The sequence below is a fragment of the Bos mutus genome, chromosome 7 (assembly GCF_027580195.1).
Source record: "Bos mutus isolate GX-2022 chromosome 7, NWIPB_WYAK_1.1, whole genome shotgun sequence".
Classification (NCBI taxonomy): domain Eukaryota; kingdom Metazoa; phylum Chordata; class Mammalia; order Artiodactyla; family Bovidae; genus Bos; species Bos mutus.
The window spans coordinates 61,553,556-61,571,915 of record NC_091623.1 but is presented as its reverse complement, the minus strand read 5'-3'; the positions used below and the strand labels follow the sequence as shown (position 1 = coordinate 61,571,915).

The following is an 18,360-nucleotide window of genomic DNA, read 5'->3' as shown; positions in this document are numbered from 1 at the left end:
TGACCTCTCACTTGTCCTCCGAGGCCCTCATGCCTGGGTTCCTTCTAGGGTGCTTGGTTGCCTAAATTCTCTTCTTCCTTCCCTCCCTCCAGAGTCACTGAAGTGCCACAGTCATTTCTAGTTCCCTCTCTTCCGTTTCTGCCCCACCCTGGCAGGACTGTTCCCTTGGCATCCCCTCACTCTCTGTCTACCATGCAGCCCCTCCTCAGGTCAGAGCTGCAGACCCAGCGGCAGGGGCCTCAGTCCACGGCCACCTCCCACCCACCTTCCCTCCCTCAATGGCCATCTCTGCAAACAGTGGTTCCCCAAGCTAGAATCCTGGGGTCCTCTTCCTCTTCCCCATATTCAGCCAATTCTAAGTGCTATTAATAGTAATGATGATAACAATGATAAAGGTTACAATGCTAGCTGGCATCTATGGGTTTCCCACATAGAAGGCACACCAAACACTTTATTACCTCAGATAATCTTCCCAGTTTGACAGAGAAGCCTGGACAGGGTCACCCTTTCCCAAGGTCACCCAGAGAATAAGTGACAGAGCTGAGACTTGGGTCCCGCTGAGTCCAGAATATTCTATTGCTGCTGAGTAACCCCAGACCCACAGCACTCACTGTCTCACCCTCCACGCTGGCTCCCTCCCTCACGATGACTGCAGTGTTCTAACTGGCTCCCCCGCCTGCCCCGCCCGCTGCCGCTGCCTTGGTAGGCCTCTCACTGCTACCTCTGCCCTAGCACCCTCCCCCACTCCAGTCCCCTATGTATTCCAGTCTCTACTAAGCATCACCCCCTTGGAAGAGTATCACCTGTCTCCAGGAAGAAGCCCATGGGGAGCTGGAAGGGCTTTTGTGGGTGTTGTCCGGCACAGCTGACAGAAGAGGAGCAGGGCTTGGGGTGGGATGAGCCATGAGGATGGTGGGAGAGACAGGAATCACCAGCCAGGGTCCAGAGAGACAGGGCTACTCTGCTCACCCTCCATGCCTTTCCCCTGAATGTTCACAACTACAGATCTCAGACACCCCTGAAGTTAGTGAGAGTCTGGGTGTAACTGCTCTCCTAGAGAGAGGTGGGGGGTGGGTATGTGCAGACACCATTTTCCATTCCCTTGGACTAGGGGTGGGGAGGTAAGGGTCCCCCTGGAGGATTTTGTGGGTGCTAGGAGGCAGTGGAGGCTGCAGCCCTAGGATCCCTGGATGGCAGCCCGAGGATGTTCTTGGGCTCCCAGCCTGTAATGGCAGCCTCACAGGTAGTGGTCCTCCCTGCGGGCCATCTCTTTAGAGTTCTAAACTCAGCCTGGAGCCCTCCCTCTAACCTCCCAACATTTTTATAATACCTACCTTCCTGCATTCAAGCTTTCTGCATAAGGTGCCACTGCAGTATTCGTTTCCTGTAATGCATCCAGATAAATAATCCTAAGGGCCACAGTGGAGCAGCTAGGAGTGACTCTCCAAACAGGAATGGAGCCTCAAAGGAGGAGATGCATCCAAGAGGGACATGGGTAGGGAAGTGACCACTGGCAAAACCTCCACTGGTGCTGTTCGGACTTAAGTTTGCCTAACAGGTAAAAGTACCACAGTTGTCCAGATGACCAAAGATACGGTTAACGTTAACTAACGGCACTCACTAGGCGCTGGGTACTAATCTGACTACTTCAAAAACATTAACTTAGTTATTCCTCAGAAGAACCTCAGAGACAAGTTCCACTATGATCCCCACCAGACAGAGGAGGCTGAGGGGCATGCCTAAGCCCACACAGCAAGAAAGCAGAGCAGCCAGGACCAACAGGACCAGAGTTGACCCACTATGTGCTCTGGGGGCCTCCAGAACAGCCACCCTTCATGGAGTTGATTTCGGGTGGCCTCGGCCTGCAGCGGCTTGAAGCAGGGCTTCGGCTCCCCACCAGAGACTGAGGCCAGGTCGCAGGGTAAGAGCACAGAGTCCTAGGCACTAAACCAGGTTACTGACAAGGCCCTGGCATTCGACTTTGCAGAAAAAGAACTCCCACAAAGACACAAAGTAGTGAAACAAGTAAAGTACTTATTAGGAGGAAAACAGAGTACAGCACACACAGGTGGGCTCAGAGAGAGAGTCGCCGAGCTGTGCCCTTGTGGCAGTTTGAATTATTTTTATGGGGCATTTCTTCCAGGTTTTCTTTGGCCAATTATTTTGATTTGCCTGGGTCACAGTCCATATTTGGCATATCTCAGGGCCCTCCCATGAGTGTGTACGCATCTCTTAGCCAAGATGGATTTGACCAAAGAGGCCTATGGGTAGCCTGAGCATCACTCCCCTTTTGACCTCCAAGGAGCCTTTCTGCCCATGTGTAGTTTGGGAGCTCTCCTGACTCCGAGAGTAATAAATATGTGGCCTGGGCAGGACCCAGCCTCCTCTTTCAATTGCCCTGCTATTCTCATTGAGGAATTTCCGTCCATAGGAGATGAATGTCCTATCATTCTTCCACGGAAGTGGGGCCCATCTACCTCCTGCCTCAGGGTTGCAGTACTGCCTGCTGCCAACAGCTCTCTTAAGGGTCAGGGCAGCTCCTAAAATAACCACTAAATTAACCCCTTTCAAAATGACATACAGATGACCATTCCTTACTCTAGATATGCTGACCCAGAAACCAAGGCTCATCTTAAATACATTATAAACTTAGGCCAGGTCCAGAAGGCTATATAAGAATATGGTAGAAGAGTAATAAAGCCCTTTTCAGATGACAGTCCCAGTTACCCTGCTGTAAAACCTGGAGATTGGGCACTTTTAAAGACCTGGAAAAATGAGTTCCCAGGTGACCAGCGACTCCCAAAATGGAAGGGTCTTTACCAAGTCCTGCTGAGCACCTCTACGGTAGTCAAACTCCAGGGGGTCACCAACTGGGTTCATCCATCCAGGATCAAACCTGTCTCCACTGATACATTACAGGAACCTCAAGGCCCACATTCCAGCCATCCCTGTGAATCCACCCCGCCCTCCAAGTCTCTACAGGATCCAGAGGACCCCGAAGAGCCTGAAAGTTCCAGGCAGATGAGTGAGCCACTACAAGACTTGAAGCTACTATTCAAAAAGGATAAAAAATACTTCTGAGACCCTAGGCTAAGTGCCCATAGCTACTATCTGACTGACTGACCCTGACTGGTGCTACTATGAAACTACTAACTGCCTTAGCATCTCTACGCCTATTTCCCTTAACCTATAGGACGGACATACAACTCTCTACTTCACATTGCACAAACTCACGCTTCCTCCACTTGGTTGACTGCTGGATTTGTTTACCCCGAGTTAAGTTCATCATGGGCCATGGCAACCTGTCTATCCCATGAGGAATTTTAGCCAAGTTCCTGATGGAAATTGGTTCTACCAGAGACCTAAGGCCTGAAGCAGTAATGTACAGGATTAGAACTGTTCATTTTCCTACTAAAGAAAATTCTAATGCCTCTTCCCTAATCCTCCCCTTAGCAACAGAAGAACATGAAATCAAACTGGGAGGATGAAGAACTGGCATTAAAGCACCCCAGCACTTTATAAAGGATCCTCCTAAGTCAGAATTCCAGCAACCTATTTGTCTCAAATTCTAACTCGCTACCTGAACAAAGGAAGAAGGATCCACCTTACAGGAACAGGTATTGGGATGGACGTGGATGGAACACATTGAGTATATGATTGGAAAACATTTCCATAACAATAGAAATGGATGTTGCTCCGTGGCTAAGTCGTGTCCAACTGCTTGTGACCCCATGGACTGCAGCGTGCCTTGCTTCCCTGTTCTTCATTATCTCCCAGAGTCTGCTTGAACTCATGTCCATTGATTCAGTGATGCCATCCAACCATCTCATTCTCTGTTGCCCCCTTCTCTTGCCCTCAATCTTTCCCAGCTTCAGGGTCTTTTCCAATGAGTTGGCTAGGTCCAGTTAGATGGCTAGGTCTTAAATTCTTAAGCCCATTAGTTAGTCTGCTGAGCCCTGCCAGCAAACATATGCCAAATAGATAAGAAACCATGGGCCACTAATTGCCTACACAATAACTCCATGTCCACACAGTGTATGCTAGGAGCCTTGATTACTCCTTTCTCAATTCACTCCTTAAATGAATCCAAGCAATGGGCAAGTTCATTAAACTGTTTACTCAACTAACTCGAGATTTACCTGTTGGTATCCCAGATGGACATGCTTATCTCTTTGGGTACACCTCATTACCATGGTGGGGAGTACACCCCCACCAACATGTTCTTCAAAACTTTTCTCTTACTGCTACAGCTAATTCTCTTACTAGTTTACAGAAGTCTCTAGATTCGCTGGTCAAGGTGGTACCTGACAACTGTCTGGCCCTGGATTATCTGTTGACCGTTTGTGCAGCTGTTGACACTTCTTGTTGTACATACGTTAACACTCCTTCCCAGGTAGAGATTGACATGGAAAAAATTTGACAGCAAGCTACCTGGCTTCAACAGACAATTCACCACCAATCCACCCAATCAATATGGGTGGGGAAATTGAAAATGGTTTCTCTAACTTGTTTTCCTGGATCCCACAAGGTATTAAAAACTTTCTGAGAGGAGGTTTCCATTCTCTTATAACCCTCTCTTTTCTCAGACATCTGCACTAAGACCTTTCAGTCCAAGAATGAGGTCTGGGACCAATAGGTTCAGATCTTCTATTATAGAAATAGAAATAGATACTAAATTTTAAAGCCTGAAAATAACAAAGATATACTGACCTTGTACAACCAGATTCCCACCTGTGCTTGAGCCTCTGATTATAACAGTCTTTTACTGATCTTAAGCCCTTGCTTCTCTAATCTATTTAGAGGCAGGAAGATGGGCACCAGCCCCTCACTTGGGTACACTGACGTGAGATTCATCCCCCATGGGCCAAAACTCCAAGATGAGAATAGCAGGACAACTGAGAGAGGAGGCTAGGCCCTTCCAAAAACACTTTTCTCACTCGAAGTCAGGAGACCTCCCCAACTACACATCAGCAGAAAGCCTCCTTGGAGGTCAGAAGAGGAGTGATGCTAACTGATGCCAGACTACCCACAGGCCTCTTTGGATAACTGGTGTGTGTGCACAGGTGGGAAGATCCTGAGATATGCCAAATATGGACTCTGAACCAGACAAATCAAAATGATTGGCCAAAGAAAACCTGAAAGAAATGCCCCATAAAAGGAATTCAAACCATCTCTGACAGGGATAGGTCAATTATGCAGGTAGCTGTAGAAGTCCCAGTAGGGGACTGTAGATAGAGGGAAACCTAAGAAACTTTGGGAGACTACTGTAAGTTAATGATCTATTGGAATGTCACTGAATGAAGCAGGCTTGCTTAACTGTAAAGCCTGCTTATAAAAAGTATGAGATATGCCTCAGGCCATTAAGTGAAAGAAAAATGTTACCCTCTCTTTACTGATTCAAATAAACACTATGAAAATCCTAGTTTGACCTCACAGGGTCAGATACTTTCCTGCCTGATATGAAGGAGAAGCTAGCAATTTAAGCCTCACATCTACTCAAAGAAGACTATCTTTTCCCTTCCCCCACTTTCCTTTGACTATAAAATTTATTCCTGGGTTGGGAAGATTCCCTGGAGGAAAAAAACGCCAACTCATTCCAGTATTCTTTCCTGAAAAATCCCATGAACAGAAGAGCCTGGCAGGCTACAGTCCAAAGGGCTGCACAGAGTTGGACTGGACTGAGCATTAAGCACACACATAAAATTGTAGCTCACTTAATCCTCAGGGCATAGCTCCCTCACCTGCCCTCTTGCATCTCTTACAAGCATCCTATATTAATAAATCTACTTCTTGCCTATCACTTTGCCTCTAGTTAAATTCTTTATGCACTAAGACACAAAGAACCTGAGCTTTATTAAGTCCAGAAACCAGGTGTGTGATCTTCATTGGAAGATTGTGGGTTGTGGCCAGGTTCGAGTCCCAGTCATGTGGATTCAAGTCCCAAACTGGATTTTGGCTGGGCTAGAGTTCCAGCACATAGGTTCAAGTACCAATCTGAGGTAAATGATTTTACCACAAGGGCAAGACTCAGCGACTCTCTCTTGAGTCCGCCTGTGTGTCCATCTGCACATACTATACTTCTTTTCCTCCTAATAAGTACTTGACTTGTTTCACTACTTTCCATCTCTGTGGGAATTCTTTTTCTGAAAAGCCAAATGGCCAGGGCCTTGTCACTGACCACTGGGTCTAGCGGCTAGGATTTGATGCTTTCACTGCCAAGACTGGACCTCAGTCTGGTGGGAAACCGAAGCTTGGCTCCAAGCTGCTGCAAGCTGATGCCATCTGAGATTATATTTGGTGCCGAAACCTAGGAATTCAGGAAGTCAAGGTAACCTGCAAGCTTCGCCCAGTTTTGGCTTGAGGCAACTAACTTTCATTCTTGCTTTCTTTCTCTCGCTCTCGACTTTGTTTTCTTTTTGAGACCTGCAAGGCATAACCTCTGTCCACTCACAGCATTAATGGCTCCCCCAACACTGGGGGAGGCAGACAGATTCCCCAGCCTGTGCAGATTCAAATGCTGCCCTTTGGAACATGGCACTCCAGTGCTGCCCCACCTGCCTCACCATCCTGCCCCATAGCTCCCGCAGGCTGGGAAAGCTTCCCTTGTCTCACATGGCTAGGTGCTGGCTGCTGTCTCTGACATGCAGGTCCCCACCTTCCCAGCTTCTGAACACCCAGCCACATGCATAGCTGCCATGGTTCCACCCTGCAGGCAGGGTGACCATTTTTAACTGCCACTGTTTGAGGGGACTTTCTGGTCACTCCTGATAGTCTAGAGAGTTTATCGTTTTTTCTCTGTCCTCATCCAACCACTGAAACAGCAAAGAAGAAGCTGTATTCTGCTTCTGAGCTATGGATACTAAATTATATTCCTTTTCTGACTCACATCTTTAATCCCAGAACCCCAAGCCCAAAGTTTGGCCCTCAGCAAAGGTTAGAAAAACAAACGACTGTTCAATATGTAGACAGCTTTTCTATTGCCTCCCACACATGCTGGGATTCTGGTGAACTCTCCTCCTCTCCGCTCTGCCTCAAACCTCAAGGCTTTAGAGGTGTGCTCTACACCCCTCGAACCTTTTCTTAAAAAAGGACTACCATTTTACTCCAAATGATAGCTAATCTGGATTTGAAGTCTCTATCTATGCTAGAAGGAAGTCTGCCCTTCTCATTAACTCCCCCTATTTGTGTAGCAAAAAATAAACATACCCTAGAAAAAAAACACAAATAATCAAACTTTATAATGTCTAAAACTCATATACACACTTTTCCAAAGAAGATATATGAATGGCCAACAAGTTTAGGAAAAGGTATTCAACAAAACTGGTCATCAGGGAAATCAAATCAAAACCACAAATACCTCACACCTATTAGAACAGCATCAAGACAAGAACATTGCCAAGGATGTGGAGAAAAGGGAACCCTCATGCTCTGTTGGTGGGAACGCAAACTGGCAAAGCCATTATGAAAAACAGTTATACAGGTTCCTCAAGAAATTAAAAGAACCGCCACATAATCCAGCAATTTCACTTCTGGGAATGTACCCAAAGAAAACAAAATCATTAACTCAAAAAGATACCTGCCTTCCCATATTCAAAGCAGCATTATTACAACAGCTAAGGCATAGAAACATCCTATGTTCATCACGGACAAATGACTTTTAAAAGTTGCAGTACATATACAATGGAATATTATTCACCCAAAGAAAGGAAATCCTGCCATGTATGATAACAGAGATAGATGCTGAAGTGAAAACTCAAATGCTATATAATCTCACTATGAATCTAAAAACAAAAAACTCAAAGAAAAAGGGATCAGATTTTTAGTTACCATAGGTTGGGGGAGGAGGGGTGGGGAATTGGATGAAGGGAATCAAAAAGTAAAAACCAGGGACTTCCCTGGTGGTCCAGTGGCTAAGACTCCAAGTTCCCACGCAAGGGGCACGGCTTCTATTCCTGGTCAGGGAACTAGATCCCACATGCCAAAACTAACACCCAGAGAAGCCCAAAGAAAGAAAGAAAGAAAAAAAAATTTTTTTAAAGGTACAAACTTTCAGCTGTAAATAAGAACTACGGGTATAACATAAAACATGATGACTATAGTTAATACTCTAGTATGGAATATTTGAAAGTTGTTGAGAGTATAAATCCTAAGAGTTCTCATCATGAGGGAAAATATTTTTTCTTTTTTTATATCTATATGAGAGAACTGATGTTAACTAAACTTACTGTAATCATTTCACAATATATTGATATATATAATTTAAATCATTATGTTATACAGTGACATGTCAATTGTATCTCAATAAAACTGGGGGAAAAAAGAAGTATTATTAAAAAAAAAAAAAAACTTACCCAGAGAAGTTTGACCTTTGTCCTGGCTCTTGGGAGGTGACCTCTAAAACCTTTGAATAAAGAATTTGACAGGTCTTTGTCACCAGTTCCTGGAGGTAGGCTGTAAATCCTTGGGATCTTCCAAGTTACAGGAGTGTCTTTGCTATTTGTGGCAGAACCTGACAGTTCATGCTAATAAGGCCACTCAAGATGGAGACCAGTAACACTATTAAGCTGTTGAGTCATCAGCCCATCCTCCAGGGAGGAGGCTGGAGGATGAGGTCAACCAAGTGGCCATGGATTCAATCAGTCACGTCTACTGAATGACACCCCAGTAAAGCTGGACACCAAAGCTCTGATTAGCTGCCTTGGTTGGCACGATCTGTGTGGAGTCACACATCAAAGTGCTGGGGAAGCGATGCGTTCTGACTCCAGGGAGAGAACAGAGGAGGCTTAGTATCTGCAACACTCCTAGACCTCAATCTCGATGTCTCTTCTTTTGGCTGAGTCTGACTGGTATCCTTTTGCTGTAATAAAACTATAACCTTACATATAGTGCTTCTCTGATTTCTGTGAGTCATTCTAGCAAATTATGAATCCGAGAGGATAGTGGGGACTCAACTTTGCAGCCAGTTGGACAAAGTGAAGGTGGAATGGGGACCCCTGAATGATCAGCCAGTGATGAAGTGAGGACAGCACTGTGGAGGCGGTGCCCTTAACCTGGAAGCCTGGCCCGACTTCATGCAGTTGCTGTCAGACGTCACTGCGCTGAGCCCGGCAAATTCACTGCACAGTCCCAATGGAAGGATCCTAAATATGGTCCAAGGACCTTCCTGTTACAATTGTCCAGATTCTTTCATGGACTACAAGTCACCACAAATAAAAGCCAAAGTTCAGGAATGACCTTAGCAGTCATCATTTCTGTATGACCTTCCAGAGGAAATCATTGGAGAGGAAGGTGAGAAACCAACAGAAAAGAAGCAGAGAGGAAAGAGAAGGGCTCAGGGAGGAATAACCAGTGGTGTGCTGGGACGCAGGCATCTGAGTCAGTGGTAGGGGTGTGCAGCACCCACAGGAATTACAGTGAGGTGCCAGGGCAAGTGGTAGCACCTCGATATCACTCTTTTCCCCTAATTAGCTGAGGTTGTATTTCAAATCCATTTTCAAAGTGATCATTCCTTTTTTAAAAATTATTCATTTTTTTGCCGCACAGTAGACTGAGTGACTTCACTTTCACTTTTCACTTTCATGCATTGGAGAAGGAAATGGCAACTCCAATGTTCTTGCCTGGAGAATCCTAGGGACAGAGGAGCCTGGTGGGAGGCCGCCTATGGGGTCGCACAGAGTCGGACACGACTGAAACGACTTAGCAGTAGCAGTAGCAGCATGTGGGATCTTAGTTCCCCAATCAGGGATTGAACCCACGTTCTCTGCAGTGGAAGTGCAGAGCCTTAACCACTGGACTGCCAGGAAAGTCCCTCAAAGGAGTCATTCCTGAAACCTCGGGATAGGCATACTTTGCCTAGAGCCTCCTTATTGTTAAAGACCTATGGACCTGACATGGTCCTAATGAAGCTCCACCATGTATTACATGTCCTTGGCCAAAATCCTAAATGTGGAAGAAAGGCATGTTTAAGTGCTACAACAGGAGAGAATCTGTGCCCGTTACTTTCCTTCTACCCAGAGAAAAGAACCACAGATCAGCTTTTCCACAAAAGGAGAGTTTCCCAGATGCCACCCATACTTGGAAGAAGCCAAGGTGAAATACTAATCAAGTCAAACTTTCTTGATATTACTCTATCTTTCCCCAGGAGGGCTGCACTAAAACAAACTCGGACACCTGTGGCCTCTTCCTTCTATGCAAAGTAAAAAGCCAGCAGCAACCCCAAGCTGATAAGATTAATCTAAAGAGAAAATTATGGTGTAATTTCCTATGCTGATACTTTGTAGTTAATTTTAAAAAAAGGTTTCATTTTCCTACTGGTCTGATTTCACAGGAACATTTTACCTGTTTTTGTGAGGCATTTTTTCTCCTGGAAGAGAGGTGCTGATTGGCCCCAAATGACTGACAACCTGGTGTAATGAAAATTTCCAATGTAAACTTATTTTCCCTCAGTTTCAGCAATTTTAAAATCTATATATAGAGATATCTTTATCAGAATTGCATTGTTAGCGTCTCCTGGTAAACTAATTGTCTCACATTGTCAGTGCAAATAGAGATACTATTAATGGGTCTCACCTCCCAGCTGATCCCAGTGCTGGTCTGCTTACTGGTATGTACCAGTCACTTCGTCCATGGACACAAGTGTGATATTACCTTAGCAGAGATCATCAAAACGCTGAACATCCTCACAACGAGAAAGGTGAGTAAGCTATCTGGCACCATCTCTCCAGATGTTCTGGTGATGCTGTGCCTATTTCTTAGACTGTGAAAAGAACACAACAGCTCCTAGAGACTTGGTGGTTGGTGGTAGGATGGTGAGCACTGTGGAGATTTTCCTCCTGGTGTTTTTTGTTTTTTGTTTTTTTTCCCCCTGAGGGACTATAGGAAGTTTTCTTAGTTTGAGAGGGTCAGAGCTGTTCAGCATGGCTTACCCTGTGCAGTTGAAAGTAACTCACTCTCTTGTTCTCTTGTTCCTGCCTGGGCCAAGAATTCATGCATGGAGCTGCCTGTAGCAGACGTCTTTGCTGCCCCAAAGGTAAGAGCCGTCTTGGGTCTACTTTGGCAGATGGGTGACTTGGTGAAGAGAGCCAATCACAAGTGTTTAAACAAATTTAACAGAAAGCAAACAGGCTCAACCTAACTATAATGTATGAAATATTTTCAAAGACTGAGAATTCTGATCTTTATTCTCAAATGCATTTTAGTGTTTCTAGTTTCACTTGACTTAGAAGATATATAGTAGAAAGCTTGGGTTTTATAGTCATAATTTAGACCTCAATCAAGGAAAAGCTCTTTAAGATTTTACCCAACCCAGGTCTAGTACCTGGAATATAGGAGGCACTCAATTAATGCTGCTGAAGGAGAGAATTTTTCTGGCCCATACATTTCTGAAAAACCAAATACTCTCACAAAAACAGATATTGAGATTACAGGTTGAGAGAGCTTTCATTTTGTCTAAGAGACTTCCTATGGCAACAGAAAATGTATTGCCAGAGCCCCTCCTCTTCCGCAGCCTGGTCACCTAACAGCCCACTAGCTCCGGGCACGGCTGTCCGGAGACCCTCAGCTTTCTCTGTCCTGCAAACTCCCCTCTGGCCAGTCCAGAACCATCCTGTCAGACAGGGGCCAACATATCCCTGCCTCCGGCTGCTCCTGCCAGGGCATCTCACCTTTCCTCCTTCTGCGCCTCACCCCCGCCCCCCGATCTTCAGTGGGAGGAGATAGATTTGACAGCTGATAGTGCATTTTCTCTGACAAACACATGACTACAGCCATATCAATAGCTTTCAGCACATCAGTTCCTGTTTTCATGGAAACACACAAGTGAGAATGAAAAACCCAAAGCTTCAATTTACCAGTGGTCTCCTAACCACCTGCTTTCCATGTATACCAGAGGGTAACTTGGCCAGGGCCAGAGCGTAGGCCTGTCCTGCTCGTGAGCAAAACTATTCTTTGGGCCTTTATCCAGACTATCTCGTTTTTCATTAAAGATTATTCCAGGAGTCGGAAATATAATAATTATATAATAGCATATAATATAAACATATGTACTGTATAATACATATTGTATAATTTTATCCTTCAGAATCTCATCCTGTATCAGACATCCTGTAACAGCAGGTTGGAAGGATTTCATATATATGTATATATAAAATTTCATATCTAGTGTATAATACTTTATATATTTCATTTATTAATATTTTATGTATATATCTTATATATAATGCTTTATCTATCTTAATATTTTATATATAGAGAAATAAAATAGCCAAGAGTCACTGAGTCATGCTCTGGGTTCTCCAGGGGGTGGCTCACTGCTGAGAGGGTGCTATCAAAGCCAAGGGCAAGGCCCAGCAGAAGCACCGTGAGGCTGGAAGGGAGACAGCTGGTGGCTTTAGCCCCAGCTCTGCTATTAACTGTGTGGCCTTTGACAAGCCTCTACACCTCTCTGTGCCTCAGTTTCTACATCTGAAGATATGAAAGCAATTTTGAAAGTTGGTTGGAATCCAACTCTTGAGTTAGTGGAAAATGTTACTATGTAACTCTTGATTAAAGGCAAAAACTGGTTGTAGAGAAGCAATCATTCTAAGAGAGAGGGGCCAGGGGTTTGAAATCATCAACTCTCCATGACTGTGAGCCCAGGGCAACCCCACTCTGGGCTGCTCTAGAAGACAGCCAATCCTCTCCCCAGCCAAGGTGCAGGTCAGTTCTCACTACCTTCCTTCACTCTTACCTATCTCATGCCTTCCTGAACTGCTTTCTATTCCTCCTGGATTAACAATCTCGTTTTTCCATTCTCTTTTCCTCAAAGACTCAGCACTGCTTACTTACCTTTCAAGATACTTCAGAACAAAGAAAGGTTGTTATTTTCAAAACCCACAAGGGTGCTATATGGGAGGAAAAGTTACTTTCTTGTGTTCTCAAGAATATCTTTCCAAAATCGAGCATATTAATTTTAGTGCTTTTAGAGATCCAGAGGTCCATTATGCTCAAGTTAGGTGACATCCCGCTCTTGGCAGATGCTGGAACAACGTGCTTATCTAAATGCTGGGTTCCGCAGGCAGTGTTCCCAGTGTCTCTAAAGTAAGGTGAGCGAGGTAGAAAGCAAGCAAGCTGGCAGGTCTAGGAAGGACTTCTTTGGTGGACTATTAGTTGGAGGCATTTTCTACTACCAAAAGGTGCAAAAGTTTATAATTTTTCAGAGAGCTCTATGCCAAACATCAAGTCTTTTTTCAAAAGTGAAAGCAGAGGACTTTTTCCACATATAGCACTGGCTGATTAAATTTGTGCATAAGTGGAGATAATGGATACAATACATATAGGACAGATCTGTCTGTCCCAAAGAGAAGCTAGTCAAGACCCTAGTTAGAACTCTGGCCGAAACCCTGCACAGACATCTCCCGAATGGTGTGCCACCACTGTCACACTCCCAGGAAGGGCAGGCTTCTTTCTGGCAGGAAACCAGGTCTCCCTTTGAGCCTCTTTCCTGAGCAGTTCTGAACTGCAGAGTCCACATGGCTCCTCAAAGTGTGGCCCCTGAACTACCAAAGATATACTCAAGGCCGTGAAAGCTGGATACACAGATGAAAAAGCAGGCAGTCCAGAGTGTCATCCTATTGCTACAATCCCAATGGAACTAAAACATTAAGGCCTTTAACTAAAACTGCCTTTAGAATTTCTTCTCTTAAAGGTTTTCCATTTGATTCAAACTCTTTTCTATACTTATCCTAATCATCTTTAGAAATCGTTTGAAAGTTCTTTAGAAGATGTTTTCTCAAAACCGAGGCAGTGTTAAGTTCTAAGTCCCTAGTCAAAGTAGTCAAAGTTTTAGAAAAGTCTCATTAGATTCTGATGGAAAAATAAGCAAAGGATCTCTTCTCCTTTTGACATTCTTGAACCTCACTGTTCTGTCCCCAACAACACAGGCATCTGCCTCCAACTGCATACACAGCTGGTGTCTGTCTTCTCGGCCTCATCACCTCTGTTCACCCACAACGCTCCACAGAGATATGGTGATTTATGGGAGGTTTCTTGACTCCCAGAGCCCAGAGACACTGGTGCTACTCTTAAACTTTCAATTAGAGTCGGGACCCAGGAGAGTTCACGGCTGTTCATTATATACACGTCCTTCTAAAGGCCCTGACCACGGGCCATCAAGCTCCACAGTGCAAAGAGGAAGCTTTTGTAGTCTGGGATTCTGGTGCCTCGGTCTGGGTCAAGGTTTTCCTGGAAAAACCCTAAAAAAATCAACAGCACTCCTGGAACTCAGCCTGAAAAAATGAGAGATAAATTCAAAGATCTATACAGATGACTTGCTGCTCCTGTACTGCTATAAGTAAAAACAATGCAAAGGTAGGGGATTGATCAGCTGTGGCACAAATATGCCCTACGTTCCTCCACAGCTCTCAATCTCATGTTCTAAAATACTACTGAATGATTTAAGGAATTGCTAGTACTATATGTTAAGCGTAAAGAGGTTAGAAAAGAATATCACTAGTTGGTCCCTATTGAAGAAAAAAAAAGTATTAAAAAGAATCTGGACATATAGTTACCAAAATTGTAATAGTAGTTCTCTCTGGCTGATGGTTAATGAAAAAAAATCCATTTTTGTTGACTGCATATAACCTTTATAGTAAACAGCCTTGATAATCAGAAAAAATATGGGAGAACCAAAAAAGCTGTTTGGACAGAGCTCCTCATATAAATCCCCTGGAGATCCTGTGAACGCAGATTGATTTAGTGGGTCCAGAGGGAGGCCTGAGATTCTGCATCTCAACAGGTTCCCAGGTGATGTCCTTGCTGCTGCTTCACGAACCTCACTTTGAGTGGCAAGGGATGAGAACAGGTCCTGGCAGAGGCTGAAGACAGGTTTATCTGAGTTGGATTGGGCTCAAGCTTAAGACACACCATCCAGGCTCCATGACTCTGTCCTACAGGAGAATGAGAGGACACACCAGGCCTGACCCGGCCGAGACATATTCCCTCTTCCAGGTTCATAAAAAAAGAAGAACCATGTGGCCAGACCCACATCAGAGCTGCCAGCATTCCAAAGAGGTTCTGACCCTGCACATTCAAGGCCAAAGGCCCCTTAGAGAAACTCCGTCCAAGGCCCAGCACTCTTCTCAGAAGCTGCCCCTCATCTTCCCAGGCCCACCTCCTGGGGCACCTGGCCCTGATCCAGGAACTCACCTCCAGCTGTGTGGGGACGTGTCTGTCTCCTCACACTGCTACCTTTCAGGAGGAGGGCTAAATGGGAGAGTGCTGAGGCTAAAGCAGCACTGTCCAGGCTAAAGGATGGACACTAATTTTCTTAGTAAGCATGTGGGATTTCCAGAGAAACCTAGATTCAAAAACTATAAATTACAGAAGTTAAGAGCAGACTCTGATTATGAGCTCATGTACCTAAGATTCCCTCCACAGAGAGAACAGCTTGCGTGGGGTAAAGAAATAGACATGGGCTATAGACAGGTAACCCTGCATTCAAACCCCACTCTCTCATTAACTTAGTTGAGTGACTTGCTTCAGGTACCCTTTCGATAAAACCCTCCAATGGAAAAGACATTGGGAGGTTTCGGTAAAAGCCTACTGCATTTGCAAGTAACTGGGAGAGGCTGTTTACTGTGCAGCCTCCATTCACACGGCAGGAATACCTGAATAGCTGGACCACAGGTGAGCAAACTCACCTTCTCCACTTGTCCCCCTGGAAAGAAGAAATCAAAAGGAAATCTCTCTCTCCAGTGTTCAAAATCGAGCTGGCCAATGGCTATCTGTAGCATTTCTCTTTCTAGAACACAACTGAGAAGGAAACCTTCTGCAGGGTTGGAATTGAGCTTAGGCGTATTTACAGGAGCCACACGTGCTTGAACAAATTCCTGGGCGGACTTGACAGGAATCTCAACAGCTTGGCAAGCAAGGTAAGCTGTGCTATGGCAACAGCCTGCCTTCCAATGGATGGCAGTACTACTTCTTAAAATATTCCTCCTTATGACTAGCAGTACACTTTTAATCAGTTTGTTCATTCATTTGACAAATTCTATTTGTTGAGACTCTGTGCATGTTGCTTATAGGTACTGTTCTAGGCACTGGGGATACATTTCCTGCTCTCACAGAATGTTGTAATGGGTCAGTGAGAAAAGAAAACAAGCATACAGCATGATGTCTAGTAGTGATAAGTGCTATGAAGAAAAATAAAGGGGTAAAGAGCATAGGGGTCAAGAGGGAGAGGGCTGATATAGTAGCTGGCGACATCATCTAAGCAGCTATTTGAATTAAGCAAGAGAGTTGGCCACATCACTAACTTGGAAGGAACATTCCAGGCAGAGGGAACAGCTGTACAAAGGCCCTAAGGTAGAAATGAACTTCATGTGTTCAAAGATCAACAGGAGGGCCAATGTGGCTGGATCTGAGTAAGTGAGGGGCTTTTAGGAGGAGACCACACAGGGCCTATGGATTCTGCCCCACGCATGGTGGGAAACTCCCACAGGGTTCTGAGCAGGGCAGAGACTACCACCTGATTTACGTGATTTTAAATGATCATTCTGGCTTCTGTGTGGTAAACAGACTGAGTAGGGGTAAGCACAGAAGTAAGATGGCTTGTTGGGAAGCTACCACAGTACTCCAGCTGCAGATGATGGTGGGTGTTGCAGAGTAAGAGTGGCAGACATTGTTGGATTTTGGCTATGATCAAAAATCGAGCCAGAAGGACTTGCTGACAGATCTATGGTGCGGGGTAATGGAAAGAGTAGAAGATGGCCTCCTGGTTCCTAACCTGGGCCCCTTGGTGGATGGTTGGTGCTGTTTACAGATATGGAAGACTAGGGGTGATCAAGGCTAGAGGCTGTGAAGATACTGACAGGACTGTTGAAAAAGTCTGAAGCTTAAGGGAGATGTCAGAACTTATGGTATTAAGTGAAGAGTTCTCAGAAAGATCTTTAAGTCACAGACCTGAATGACACAGAGAAAGGACGAGATCCAAGGACTGAGCCCAGAGGCACTCATATAGGAGTCAGGAAGAGGAGGGACCAGCAAAAGAGACCGAGTAGTAGCCAGTGAAGTAGAAGGAAGTCAAAGAGTGTGCGGTATCCCAGAAGGCAAGTGAGGAAACTCTTTTAAGGAGGAGGGAGTGTGTCAAATGTACCGAAAGGTCAAGTAAGATGAACACTAAGAATGGTCATTGAACTCAGCGTGATGGAGGTTACTGATGGTGCTGACACAGATCGAGATGTGGGAATGAAAGTCTGAGGAGAGTGGGTTCCATAGAGACCAGGTGTGGGGAGGAGTGAAAAGAAAGGGGTACTGAGTATGAAAAACTGCTTTAGGGTATTTTTCTACTGGGTTGCAGAGAAACGGAACAATAGCTGAAGGCAGGTATGAAGTGAAGGAAGTTCTTTTAGATGAGGTCTATACGGAGCATGTCAATACACCAGTGGGAATGACCTAGTAAGAGGGGAGAACTGATGATGTAGGAAAAGTGGCAGAGCCAAGAGCGGATGTTACCTAATGCCAAGTAGAGGAACTGGGGACATTCATCCTCTCTCTGGGCACGCTGCTTTATTTATAAGGTCACAGAACAGGGAGCAGATATTACACTCATTGTCTCTTTTGACCCTCCTAATGATCTTTAGTAGGCACTATTGTTGCCATTTTATACAAGGAGGAAACTGAAACTTTTATAAACTAAGTAGTTTGTCTTAAGCAATGCAATTAATAAATTGGTAGAGCTGAGATTCAAACTGAAGCAGTGGCCAGGTGGTAGGCAGCAGGAATCCTTCCCAACTGAAGTGCGGCCAACCTGTTATGTTGCTGTTTAATGGGCAGGATGGCAAATGGACTGAACCTGTCTCTCAGTAGTCCAGGTGGCCACACAAAAGGCCCAAGACGGCAGTGGGCAGGTCTGAGCCTCCACATCCCTGTTATGCCCCTGCGCAGCACCTAGCTGTGACACATCTGTCCAGGGATGGCCACACCCTGAAGGTAGACAGTTACGGATTTACAGTGGCCATTTTTGGAATGTAAGTAGCATGCATGAAAAACAGCTAAACCCTGTTAGCCTAGCAGCAGAGTCAAGCCAGACTGGCAGCCTTGGTTTGATCACCGTTCAAGTGGCAAGTGCAAGCGCAGGCTGACCTGGGTAGACTGGCACAAGCAAGATTCAAATACTTAGCAATGCAAACTAATGAAATATTTTTTTTGTAGACCTGTTCTGTGAATGAAGCCAAGACGAGCACAAGTACGCTGAAAGACCTCTTGGAAAGGCTAAAGACGATTATGAAGGAGAAATACTCCAAGTGTTGAAGCTGAATATTTTAATTTATGAGTTTTTTATAGCCTTATTTTAAACATATTTATATATTTATAACTCATCAT

General features: G+C 44.9%; 1 protein-coding gene across 1 annotated transcript; it reads left to right on the top strand.

Annotated features, from left to right (window-relative positions):
* The first annotated feature begins 10,558 nt into the window (after positions 1–10,558).
* IL4 (interleukin 4) lies at positions 10,559–18,288 on the top strand. The gene is made up of 4 exons (XM_005888362.2): positions 10,559–10,693; positions 10,982–11,029; positions 15,783–15,908; positions 18,190–18,288. The coding sequence occupies exons 1-4, from the start codon at positions 10,559–10,561 to the stop codon at positions 18,286–18,288; spliced, it is 408 nt and encodes a 135-aa protein (XP_005888424.1).
* The last annotated feature ends 72 nt before the right edge of the window (positions 18,289–18,360 follow it).

Bases quoted from the DNA above. Each gene is read 5' to 3' on its own strand.
- IL4 (XM_005888362.2), top strand. From the start codon at position 10,559: ATGGGTCTCACCTCCCAGCTGATCCCAGTGCTGGTCTGCTTACTGGTA. The intron at 10,694-10,981 runs GTGAGTAAGCTA...GCCTGGGCCAAG, and splicing joins ACATCCTCACAACGAGAAAG to AATTCATGCATGGAGCTGCC. The intron at 15,909-18,189 runs GTAAGCTGTGCT...TTTTTTTTGTAG, and splicing joins TCAACAGCTTGGCAAGCAAG to ACCTGTTCTGTGAATGAAGC.